The 12,561-nt window shown below is 41.0% G+C and overlaps 1 protein-coding gene across 4 annotated transcripts in view; it reads left to right on the top strand.

Moving 5' to 3' along the window:
• The first annotated feature begins 7,565 nt into the window (after window positions 1-7,565).
• lratb.1 (lecithin retinol acyltransferase b, tandem duplicate 1) overlaps window positions 7,566-12,561 on the top strand; it is a 234,407-nt gene continuing 229,411 nt past the window's right edge. For 2 of the 4 annotated variants that reach the window (XR_012098671.1, XM_073043140.1), the window contains exon 1: window positions 7,566-7,895. Coding sequence is in view for 3 of the 4 variants with exons in the window: in XM_073043140.1 (XP_072899241.1) it covers window positions 7,715-7,895 (181 nt within the window). In the remaining variant the exon portion in view is untranslated. The remainder of the gene's footprint in view (window positions 7,896-12,561) is intronic. The other 2 variants (XM_073043138.1, XM_073043137.1) reach the window with 1 other exon arrangement.

Here is a 12,561-nt window from a genome sequence, read left to right as displayed (position 1 = left end):
CAACCTCACTATAAAACCTGCTGATAAGGGGGGAGCTGTTGTTGTCTGGCGTACTGACCTCTACCTGGCCGAGGCACAGCGACAACTCTCTGATACCTCCTCTTATTTACCCCTTGATCATGTTCCCACTAAGGAGCACCAGGCCATTGTCTCCAATACCATCACCAACCTTATTAGCTCTGGGGATCTCCCATCCACTACCACCAACCTCATAGTTCCCACACCCTGCACTTCCCATTTCTACCTCCTACCCAAGATCCACAAACCTGCCTGTCCAGGTAGACCTATTGTCTCAGCTTGCTCCTGCCCCACTGAACTCATTTCTGCATACCTTGACACTGTCTTATCCCCCCTTGTTCAATCTCTTCCCACCTATGTTCGTGACACTTCTCATACTTTGATTTTTTCAATGATTTTAAGTTCCCTGGCCCCCTCCATCTTTGGATTCCAGACCTAACCAAATCCCCTCTACCACCACTCTCCTCCATCTAGTGGAATTAGTTCTTACTCTCAATAATTTCTCCTCTGGCTCCTCCCACCTTGTGCAAGCTAGAAAATATCTCAGGGTAGATGTTATCCTTGCTAAAGTTCTAAAACTTGCCAATGAGGATCCTGTCACATATCCACATATGAAAAGAATTCATAATAATACCTCATGGAGACTATAACCATGACCATCTTCAAGAAAGAAGATAGAGCCAAGTGGCTAAGTTTAGTAATAATGGAAAACACAAGAAGTAGGAATATGAGTAATCCAGCCAACCCCTTATGCTTGTCACACCATTTAATATGGCCCTGGATGACCAGTCCCAAACTAAAACTCAGCTTTTTGTTCTACTCATGCTCCTCTTCCGTAATTGTTTAAAATGAATCTACATCCTCTTTAAAATCCTACACATCTTTTGGCTAAATAATTTCAGAGACTCATCATCCTCCATATGCACTCTGCTTATCATGCAATTATATCTTCTTGGTCCAGACCCTTTCAACACCTACCCTATCATGTCCCCTTAGGATCTTGCTTTTAAGATTATTGCCCTCCACCATTCTTCTAAACTCCAAAGAATAGAGATCCAGTTTTTTAAAGCTATTTAAGATATGATAACCTCCCTTCCAAGAAATTAGTCTTTCTTAATTAAGGGGACCAGATTTGTAGGTTTTTGTAGATTTGCAGGGGGTAGGTTCAAGGGAAATATGAGGGATAAGTTTTTTACTCGGGGGGAGGATGCCTGGAATGCTAGTGGTAGAGGCAAATACATTAGAGGCTTTTAGGAGATGTTTGGATAGGCAGATGGATGTAAGGAAGGTGTTGGGATATGGACATGGTGCAGGTAGGAGGGATTAGTGTTTAAGCATTTTCGATATGCTTTTTAGTGGGTTTGGCACAACAATGTGGACCAAATATCCTGTTCTTGTGCTGTGTAAACACTATTCCACAACCCTATGTAGTTATAACAATACGTTTCAACCTGATGGCATGAGCACTGATTTCTTGAAATTCTGGTAATTGTAGCATGCATTGTAGCTTGCCCTCACATCTATTTATGTGTCACCAGCAAACCTGGATACCTTTATCCCCTCCAAGTAATTCATACAAATAGTAAATATTTGATGACTAAGGATTGATCCTTGGCCAACTCCACAAGTTAAATCCTTCTAATCATAAAGGAAAACATTTATTGCAATTCTATGCCTTCAATGTCACAACCAGCATTCAATTAATTCTAAAACACTTCTCCCAGTAACATAACTTCTTGGTCATCATTTTTTTGTGGAACCATATTTGAATTTCTTCTGGTAATCCACACACTACATCTGCAGACTTCCCTCTATCAACTGTTTGTCTTCCAAGAACTCTAGCAAACTTGTGAAACATGATTTTCCTTACATAATTCCACGTCAACAGCTTGGTCATATTATGCTTCTCTAAGTCACTATCTATTTCTTCTTGATTATAGGCTACAAATTCTCAACTACAGATATTCGGTTAGCTGGCCTAATGTATCTTGCTTTTCGTTTCCTTCTCTTTTCGAACAAGGCAGTGTGGCTTTCCAATACACTTGTACCTTATAAAATTTAGTAAGTTTTAAAACTTTTTAACCAACCTTCTACCATCTCTTCAGCCATTTTCTCAAAAACTCCTGGTTGCAGATTAGTGGGTTCCAGTGAATTGTCCATCTGAGATTCCATGGGTTTTTCCAATACTTTGGTTCTTTGTATTAAGAATTGCTAAGTTATTCCATGCTATTTGAAATTAGCCTGTCCTGAGATGGTTATAGTCTCCTCAGAGAAAACTGATGTAAAGTATGGATTTAAATTATATGTTAATGTTAATTCCACTCTCTCACTTTCAATGATGAAACATCTTCACTTTGCTGAGGCCCAGTAACAACTTTCAGACATCTCTTCTTACTTATTCCTCGAACAGGATCCCACTAAGGAGCATCAGGCCATTGTTTCCCATGTCATCACTGACCTTATTAGCTTTTGGGATCTCCCACTCACAGCCACCAACCTCATAGTTCCCACACCCTGCACCTCTTACCCAAGATCCACAAACCTGCCTGTCCGGGTAGATCCATTATTTCAGCTTATTCCTGCCACACTGAACTCATATCTGCATACCTCGACCCAGTTTTATCCTTTGGTTCAGTCCCTTCCTATCTACATCTGTGACACTTCACACACTCCAGGTCTTTTCAATGATTTCATGTTCCCTGGCCCCCATCATCTTATTTTCACCATGGATATCCAGTCCCTATACACCTCCATCCCCCACCAGGAAGGTCTCAAAGCTTTCCATTTCTTTCTGGACACCGGACCAAAGCAGTTCCCCTCCACCACCACTCTCCTCCATCTGGTGGAACTTGTCCTCACTCTCAATAATTTCTCCTTTGGCTCCTCCCACTTACTTCAAACAAAAGGTGTAACCATGGGCACTCGCATGGGTCCCAGCTATGCCTGCCTTTTTGTCGGCTACGTGGAACAGTCTATGTTTCAAGCCTACACTGGTGTCCGTCCTGTTCAGCCTAGTTTTTGTACTGTGTCATGTAACACCATGGTCCTGAAAAACATTCTCATTTTTACTATGTACTGTACCAGCAGTTATGGTCGAAATGACAATAAAAGTGACTTGACTTGACTACATCCACGACTTCATCAACTTTGCCTCCAACTTCCACCCTGCCCTCATTTTACCTGGTCCATTTCTGACACCCCTTCCCTTTCTCGACCTCTCTGTCTCTATCTCTGGAGACAGCTTATCTACTGATGTCTATTATAAACCCACGGACTCTCTCAGCTAGGTAGCTGAGAGTCCAGGTGGACTATAGCTCTTCTCACCCTGTTACTTGTAAAAAGCCATCCCCTTCCCTCAATTCCTCCGTTTCCACCACATCTGCTCTCAGGATGAGGCTTTTCATTCCAGAATGAAGGAGATGTCCTCCTTCTTTAAAGAAAGGGGCTTTCCTTCCTCCACCATCAACGCTGCCTTCAAATGCATCTCTTCCATTTCACACACATCTGCTCTCACTTCATCCTCCTGCCACCCCACTAGGGATAGGGTTCCTCTCATCCTCACCTACCACCCCACCAGCCTCTGCAGCTCATAATTCTCTGTAATTTCTGCCATTTCCAACGGGATCCCACCAACTAGCACATCTTTCCCTCCGCCCCACTCCCTCACTTTCTGCAGGGATCTCCTTACCTGCCCATCGCCTCCCCCTGCAGCTCCTCCTCTTCTTTCTTCCATGGCCTTTTATCCTCTCCTATCAGATTCCCCCTTCTCTAGCCCTGTTTCTCCTTCATCAATCAACTTCCCAGATCTTTACTTCCCCCTTCCCCCTCCCAGTTTCACCTATCACCTGGTGTTTCTCCTTCTCCTTCCCCCATCTTCTTATACAACTCCCCAACTTTTCTCTCTAGTCCTAAGGAAGGGTCTTGTCCGAAACATTGATTGTATGCTTTTCCATGGATACTGCCTGGCCTGCTGAGTTCCTCCAGCATTTTGTGTGTGTTGCTGGATTTGCAGCGTCTGCAGATTTTGACTGGTTTACCAGGAGCAGTGACTCTTTCCCCTTTGAGATTTTGCCTCCTTACAGCAGGCACTTTAAAGCACCGGAGAAATACTGGGGTATGCAAAGCAACGTCAGAACTTCCTCTCGAGACAGCATTCTTTTATTGAGTCAATCGGTTCTGAAGGGCAGGCCACATTGCTCAGATGCCTAACACCAGAGTCATTTAAGATGGTGGTGTGCTCAGAAGCTCAGGTCCAATCAAAGCTGCATTTGTTTGTTCTTTATGTCTTTTTACAATTGCAAGTCACTGCTGGATACTAAGAACATCAAGTACTGCAGGATTATCCCATCACTTGATAGTGATAGAGCTGGTCTTGTTGCATACTGTTGTTACGCCCAGCAGTGCCAGGGTGCAAGTGATTGTCCTTGGCATTTTTATTGTGATTGCAAGACCCTGTTGGACATTGGTAAAGTAGAATACTGTAAATTTGGTTCACTGGTTCATTGATAAGACTGATGGTGGAAGAGCGGTGTTGTCTTGGTTGTGGCAAGGACTAGGCCCTCGCTGCAGGGATTCCTGTTCCAATCACCCAGGGGAGGAGATGCCAGAGGTGGTGTGGGAGAGAGAAGAAGCCTCTGTGGGCATGATGGAATGACTGGCTTCATGACTTCAGTGCTGCCATCTGGTGTTTGGTGGAAGAACAGGCTGGACCAGGACAATTACCATCACTCTATAGTCATACCACTCAGGGACATGGGCTATATTTTATTTCCTTTGTGACTGTATGTTTTTCTGCAAACATAACCATAGGTGCTATTTATGTTGTATGCTGTTGGCAATGTGTTTTGCACCTTGGCCCCTGAGGTATGGTGTTTTGTCTGGCTATATTTATATATGGTTGAATGATAATTGAATTTGAACTCTCAAATCATGCACTCCATTCTGATCTGTAAGGAAAGAGTTTACCACATGGACAGAAGTCAATTTAAAAACATTACAGCGCAGTACAGAACCCTCGGCCCATGATGTTCAGCCGACCTTTTAACCTAATCTAAGGTCAATCTAACCATTCCCTTCAACATAGCCCTCCATTTTTCCATCATTCATGTGTCTACCTAAGGGTTTGTTAAATGTCATTAATGTCCTCTACTACCACCTCTGGTAGGGTGTTCCACGCATCCACCTCTCACTGTGTGACATCCCGTCTACACCTACCTCCAACCACCTTAAAATTATGCCCCCGCTTATTAGCCTTTTCTGCTCGGGGAAAAGGTCTCCAGCTGTTCACTCAACTCAAGTCAAGTCACTTTTTATTATTATTTCGACCATAACTACTGGTACAGTACACAGTAAAAACCAGACAGAAATGAGATGTTTTTCAGGACCATGGTGCTACAAGAAATACAAAAACTACACTGAACTACGTAAAACAATACAAAAAACTACACGAGACTACAGACCTACCCAGGACTGCATAAAGTGCACAAAACAGTGCAGGCATTACAATAAATAATAAACAAGACAATAGACACAGTAGAGGGCAGTAAGTTGGTGTCAGTCCAGACTCTGGGTATTGAGGAGTCTGATGGCTTGGGGGTAGAAACTGTTACACAGTCTGGTTGTGAGAGCCCAAATGCTTTGGTGCCTTTTCCCAGATGGCAGGAGGGAAAAGAGTTTGTATGAGGGGTGCATGGGGTCCTTCATAATCCTGTTTGCTTTGCAGATGCAGTGTGTGATGTCTATCTATGCCTCTTATCATCCTGAAAAACCTCTCTCAAGTCCCCTCTCATCCTCCTTCACTCCAAAGAAAAATGCATCAGCCTTCTCAACCAATCTTCATAAGAAATGCTCTGTAATCCAGGCAGCATCCTGGTAAATCTCCTCCGCACCCTCTCTAAAGCTTCCATATCCTTCCTATAATGAGACAACATGAACACAATACTCCAGTGTTTTCTAACCAGCTGCAACATTACCTTGTGGTAATTGAACTTAATCCCCTGAAAAATGAATATCAACACACAATATGTGTTAACAACTCTATAAAACTTGGATGGCAAATGTGAGGAATCTGTTTACGTGGACCTTGAGATCCCTCTGTTTCTCCACTCTGCTAAGAATGCTGCCATTAACACTGCATTTATAGAAATCAAGAAGAGCAGAGGTCCGAGAACAGAGCCCTGAGGGACAGCACTGGTTACCGACCTCCAGGGAGAATACTCTCCATCAACTACCACTCTCTGCCTTCTATGGGCAAGCTAATTCTGTATTCACACAGCCAGGTTTCCATGCCTCCTGACTTTTTGAATGAGGCCATCATGGGAAACCATATCAAATGCCTTACTGAAATTACATTTGGTACTATACCTTCTTCAGTACGATTTGATCACTCTGTTACAGGAAGGACATAGTCCTGCACTGTAGAGTGCAGAAAAGAGTTACGAGGATGTTGCCAGGACTAGAGGGATAGACTAGGTTTTTTATTCCTGGAATGTAGGAGAGTGAGTGTTGACCTTACAGAAATGATTAAGGCAGAGATAAGGTAGACAACAGCAGTCTTCTTTCCAGAGCCAATAACCAGGGAGTACTCAAAACCCCAGCATAAACAGCAAAATCAGAGCTCCTCACTGTCTGCCATCCCTGTCATGTAATGCCTACAGAAATTTCTGAAATCACTTATCAGTCAGCTCAGAACTGGCTGAAATGGAATGGAGGCAAGTCATTCTTGACGCAGTGGGACCACTGAAGAAGCAAAGGTGACCCCTACTGTTGCAGACAGAGCTTCACATTGTCAAAGGTTCTGATCTGGCCTTCAATCTCCAGAACTTTAGTTTCATTTAGTGATTGTACTTACAACAGCCTTGCTGACAAACATCCGAACTGTCTGATCCAATAGGCTTAAGGCTGAGTCCTTGGACATACTCTACGCCTGAACTATTTAAGTACCTGAAAGATTTTAACTAAAAAGGCTGATGGCAGATTCAATACATTGTGAGGCTAATGTTAGAAATTACAAGCATTTAGAGTCGTAGAAAAAGGCCATTTGTACCATAATAGTGCCAAACTATTATTCTGCCTAGTTTCATCGGCCTGCACCTCCATACCCCTCCTATCCACGTGTTTATCCAGTTTTCTTAATCAAAACGGCATTCACTTTCCGTTGGCAGCCTGTCCCACCCTTTGAGTGAAGAAGTTTCCCCTGTGGCCCCCCTTAAATATATCACCTTTGCCCCTTAACCTCTAGCTCTAGTCTCACGCAGCCCAAGTGGTAACGGCCTGCTTGTATATAATGCTAGTTATACCTCTATAAAACCTTCTCTCGTTCTCTCCATAACTCCAGTCAAGCCCTGGCACCATCCTTCGTTAATTTTCGTGATATTATTTCAATCAAATTGATATTTAAGCCCCAGTTTTCATCGGCAGTTTCTGGAGAAAATTCGTCTGAACTAAAGACCCGCAAACCATTTCCCCCCGCCATTATGCGGAAGTAATTGAACTGAGGTCAAGGGAACAGCTGTATTTTGGCAATTGGCTGGGGCAGTTTGCGACTGCCATCTATCGTTTGTAAAATAGCATTGCTGTGGTACGGAGAAACCGCCTTGTTGTAATTACGTATTCATTTCTTCTGAAGTTCAGCGAGGAGCAACTTGGTTAAAGTTGATTATTTGAGTGCGAGTACACTTGTGCTGAAGACGTGAGGATGATGAAGAAATGGAGCTGCTGGCGCGGACTGAAGTACCTGCGGTGGCCCCAGGCCGGAGCCTGGTCCCGCCTGCGCGGCCCGAGGTCGCACCGTGTGGGGAGCCGGCACTTAGCAACCAGGCCGGGGGCTGTGCGGATAGGCTGCGCGTCCGGCTTCTGGGGAGACACTGCGACCTCGGGTGAGGAGACGGCGACAATCCTTTACGGCCTTGCAGTACACGCTTCGTTTAATGCCGTTCAAAAACACAGTGCTTACCCCGAAAATCACGACTGTACATGTCAGTTCACTCAAATTTCAGTCAATTTTGCAGATCCTTGTGCCGCTTTAATTGTTACCTTGTGTAACGTTATATATAACAAAAAAGCAATACACCATTTAACTAGTGTTAGCGGCAAAAGCTCCCTACCTTTGTTAAATGTGTTCAGGAAAATTGTTTCAAGCATTATGTAGATGGCTCTACCAGAATGTAGACAACACTGAACGTCGGGAGAACTCAGTAAAGGCAAGTGACTGAAGTGTAAGTCCAACTGCACTTTGAGACCAGTGACTGTATTGAGGCGTAGCTCAGGAAAAAGGAGGCATGAGTCAGGTATCTGGGATCAAGCAAGTACCTTGTGGAGTATAAGGGGTTTGGAACTAATTTTAAGGAGAAAGGGGGACATAAGGTATCCTTGACAGATAAGGTAAAGGAGAATCCTAAAGAAACGTTTTTATATTAAGAGCAAACGGGTTACTAGGAAAGTGTAGTCACCTAAGTGTGGAGCCACAGTTCTTAAATGAATGCTACTTGTATGTATTTGCAGTGGAGAGGTATGGAAGTTGGGGTATTCAGGGCAGAGAATGCTGATATCCTGAAACATTTTAAAAGTACAAAATTTGAGTTTTGAGGCATGTAAAGTCCTTGGGACATAGCTCTAAGTGTAGCCTTAGATATTGCAGGGAGCAGCAAAGGAAGAAATGGCTAGTGTCTTGACACATTCTTCCAGTTCCTCACCTTAGTTACTGTTGTGGTACTGAAAGACTGGAAGGTGACTAATGTGCCTTTATTTGAAAAGGGCTACAAGGACAAGCCAGGGAGCTACAGGCCAGTGAGTCTTAACATTGGTAGACGGTAAATTTCCTATGGATTTTGAGAGGCAGGATCTATCTAGATTTGGAAAGGTGAGGATTGACTAGGAGAGTCAGCATGGCTCAGTGCATGAAAAATCATGTCATGAATTTAATTACACTTTTTTGAAGTAGTTGACCAAGAGGATTTATAAGGAAAAGGCAGAAGATGGTAACTAATGGACTTCAGCAAGGCTTTTGGCAAGGTCCTGCATAGTAGGCTGCTCTGATATGTTAGATCACATTGGATCTAGGTGGAGTTGGTTAGATCAAAATTGGCTTAGACCATAAGACATAGGAGCAGAATTAGGTCATTCCGCCCATCAAGTCTGTGCCACTAATCTATCATGGTTGATTGTGGATCCCACTCAACCCCATACACCTGCCTTCTTGCCATAACCTTTGATGCCCTGACCAATTAAGAAACAATCAGTTTTCGCTTTAACTATACCTGTGGTCATGGCCTGAACCACAGTTTGTGCAGAGCATTCTACAGAATGCTTCTTTACCACAGATTCAACCTGTAAATGCACCTTCTGGGAGTCTTGTTCGAGGACTCCTAAGCCTATTTGCATCTCTGATGTTTGAATTTTTTCCAAATTCAGATAATAGTCTGCACTTTTGTTCCTTTTACCAAAATGCATTATCATATATTTCCCAACACTGTATTGCATCTGCCACTTTTTTGTCCACTCTTCCAATTTTTCTAAGTCCTGCTGCAATCACATTGCTTCCTCTGCGCTATCTACCCCTCCATCTATCTTTGTATAATCTGCAAACTTTGCCACAAAGCCATCAATTCCATTATCCAAATCATTGACAAACAAGTAGCATTCCCAATACTGACCCCTGAGGAACACCACTAGTCACTGGCAGCCAACCAGAAAAGGCCCCTTTATTCCCACTTGCTGCCTTCTGCCTGTCAGGTATTCCTCTGTCCATGCCCAGTATCTTTCCTGCAATGCCATAAGATTTTATCTTATTAGGGGTTTAAACTAGATTTGCAGGGGGATGGGAACCAGAGGGCCAGAGTAGATAGTGGAGTGGGGGGGGGGGGGGTGAAAATAAATGATGTTATAGGTTCATGCAAAGTCACAAATAGAAGGGTTGTGTGTAGTGGTAATAATCTTCTGAGGTGTGTCTCTTCCAATGTGAGGAGTATTGTGAGGAAGGCTGATGAGCTGAGGGCGTGGATTGATACGTGGAATTATGACATTGTAGCCATTAGTGAAACTTGGCTACAGGAGGGGCAGGACTGGCAGCTTAATGTTCCGGTGTTCCGACGTTTCAGACGTGATAGAGGCAGAGAGTGGGGGGGGGGGGGGGTAGCATTGTTAGTCAAGGAAAATGTTATAGTAGTGCTCAGGCAGGACAGATTAGAGGGCTTGTCTACCGAGGCCATATGGGTGGAGCTGAGAAACAGGAAAGGTATGAGCACATTAATGGGGTTGTATTATAGACCACCCAATAGTCAGCGAGAATTGGAGGAGCAAATCTGCAGAGAGATAGCAGACAATTGCAGGAAATAAAGTTGTGATAGTAGGGGATTTTAATTTTTCGCATATTGATTGGGACTCCCATACTGTTAAAGGTCTAGACGGGTTAGAGTTTGTAAAATGTGTTCAGGAAAGTTTTCTATTTTTTTATTAAAAATTTTTTATTGAATTTTCAAATAGGTTACAGAAGGAAAAAAATTATTTAAAAAATTATCTTTATCTCATCATCAACATTTATCCCATAAATCAATCAAATGTTTTAGTATAGGAGATTCTTTCTTTTCCCGTATCCATTTAGATTCCCATTTATATATAAAATCTTCTGGTATATTTTCTCCTATTTTATCTAATTCTATTCTAATCCATGCCGGTTTATCTTCATCAAAAAAAGATGCAATAAATCTAAGTTGATTTGCTTTGTAATAATTCTTAAAATTTGGTAATTGTAACCCTCCTAGGTCAAATTTCCATGTCAATTTTTCCAACGATATTCTTGACATCTTACCTTTCCAAAGGAATTTCCTCACACATTTATTTAACTCTTGAAAAAACTTCTGCGGTAATTGTATTGGTAGTGTTTGGAATAAATATTGTAATCTAGGGAATATATTCATCTTTACAGCATTGACTGTACCTATTAATGTTATTGGTAACATCATCCACTTATCAAGATCCTCTTGAATTTTTTTCAATAATGGCAAATAATTTAGTTTATATAAATTCTTTATATCATTATCAACTCTTATACCTGAATACTTTATACCATTTATCGGCCATCTAAATTGAGTTATTAATCGACATTGACTATAATCTCCTTTAGTAAGGGGTAAAATTTCACTTTTATCCCAATTTATTTTGTACCCTGATATTTTCCCATATTCTTCCAATCTAGAAGATGATTTATGCAACAAATGCAATGGGTTAGTTAGATAAATGAGAACATCATCAGCAAATAAATTAATCTTATATTCCTCCTGATTAACTCTGAAACCCATAATATCTGAGTCAGTTCGAATTAATTCAGCTAATGGTTCTATCGCCAACACAAATAAAGCAGGTGATAATGGACAACCTTGTCTAGTTGACCTTGTTAACTGAAATGATGTTGAAATTTGGCCATTTGTCACCACTTTAGCTTTGGGGTTAGTATTTAAGGTTTTAATCCATTTTATAAAAGATACTCCTAATCCATATTTTTCCAATACCTTAAATAAAAAATCCCATTCCAATCTATCAAATGCTTTTTCTGCATCTAAAGCAACTGCCACACTCATTTCTTCCCTCTTTTGTGTCAAATGAATTATGCTAAGTAACCGAGTTACATTATCTGCCGATTGCCTATTTTTAATAAATCCTGTTTGGTCCATATGTATTAATTTTGGTAAGTATTTAGATAATCTATTAGATAAAATCTTTGCTATTATTTTATAGTCCGTGTTCAACAAAGAAATAGGTCTATATAGGTCTTTATTAGCAAAGAGACCTTTAATTCAAAATAAACTTATTCCATTTACAATGGATAAGCAACTTTTATGTAACTGGTTTCACAAAGGGATTAGATATATAGGAGACTGTTTTGAAGGAGGTATATTAATGTCATTTGACCAATTAAAGAATAAATATAAAATATCAAGTAACACTCTTTTCTGTTATTTCCAATTAAGGGCTTATTTCAGAGATAAACTGGGTCAAACAATGTTATTGCCGAAACCTAATGAAATAGAAACTTTAATTCATAAAGGAAAAATTAATAAATGTATTTCTGGTATGTATAATTTGATTCAAAAACAGTCAATTAAGCAAGGAATTCATAAGTCAAGACAAAAATGGGAAACTGATTTGTATATTAAAATTGATGAAACAAGTTGGTCAAGATTATGTCTTGACAGTATGACAAATACAATAAATATTCGACAATGATTAGTACAATATAACTTTTTACATCAATTATATATTACACCACAAAAAATAAATAGATTAAACTCAAAGTTATCTGATCAATGTTTTCGATGTAATCAAGAAATCGGTACTTTTTTACACTCTACTTGGTCTTGTTTTAAAATTCAACCTTTTTGGACAAATTTAAGAGTTTTGCTGGAACAAATTATTGGAACACAGCTTCCACACAATCCAATATTATTCTTACTAGGTGATATTGAAGGGATAAAACCGAAACCCAAATTGAACAAATATCAGAAAGAGTTAATAAAAATTGCATTAGCAGTAGCCAAAAAGGCTATT

The sequence above is a fragment of the Hemitrygon akajei genome, chromosome 4, assembly GCF_048418815.1.
Source record: "Hemitrygon akajei chromosome 4, sHemAka1.3, whole genome shotgun sequence".
Classification (NCBI taxonomy): Eukaryota; Metazoa; Chordata; class Chondrichthyes; order Myliobatiformes; family Dasyatidae; genus Hemitrygon; species Hemitrygon akajei.
Note: the sequence above shows the minus strand (reverse complement) of the source record. Positions and strands in the feature narration are given on the sequence as shown.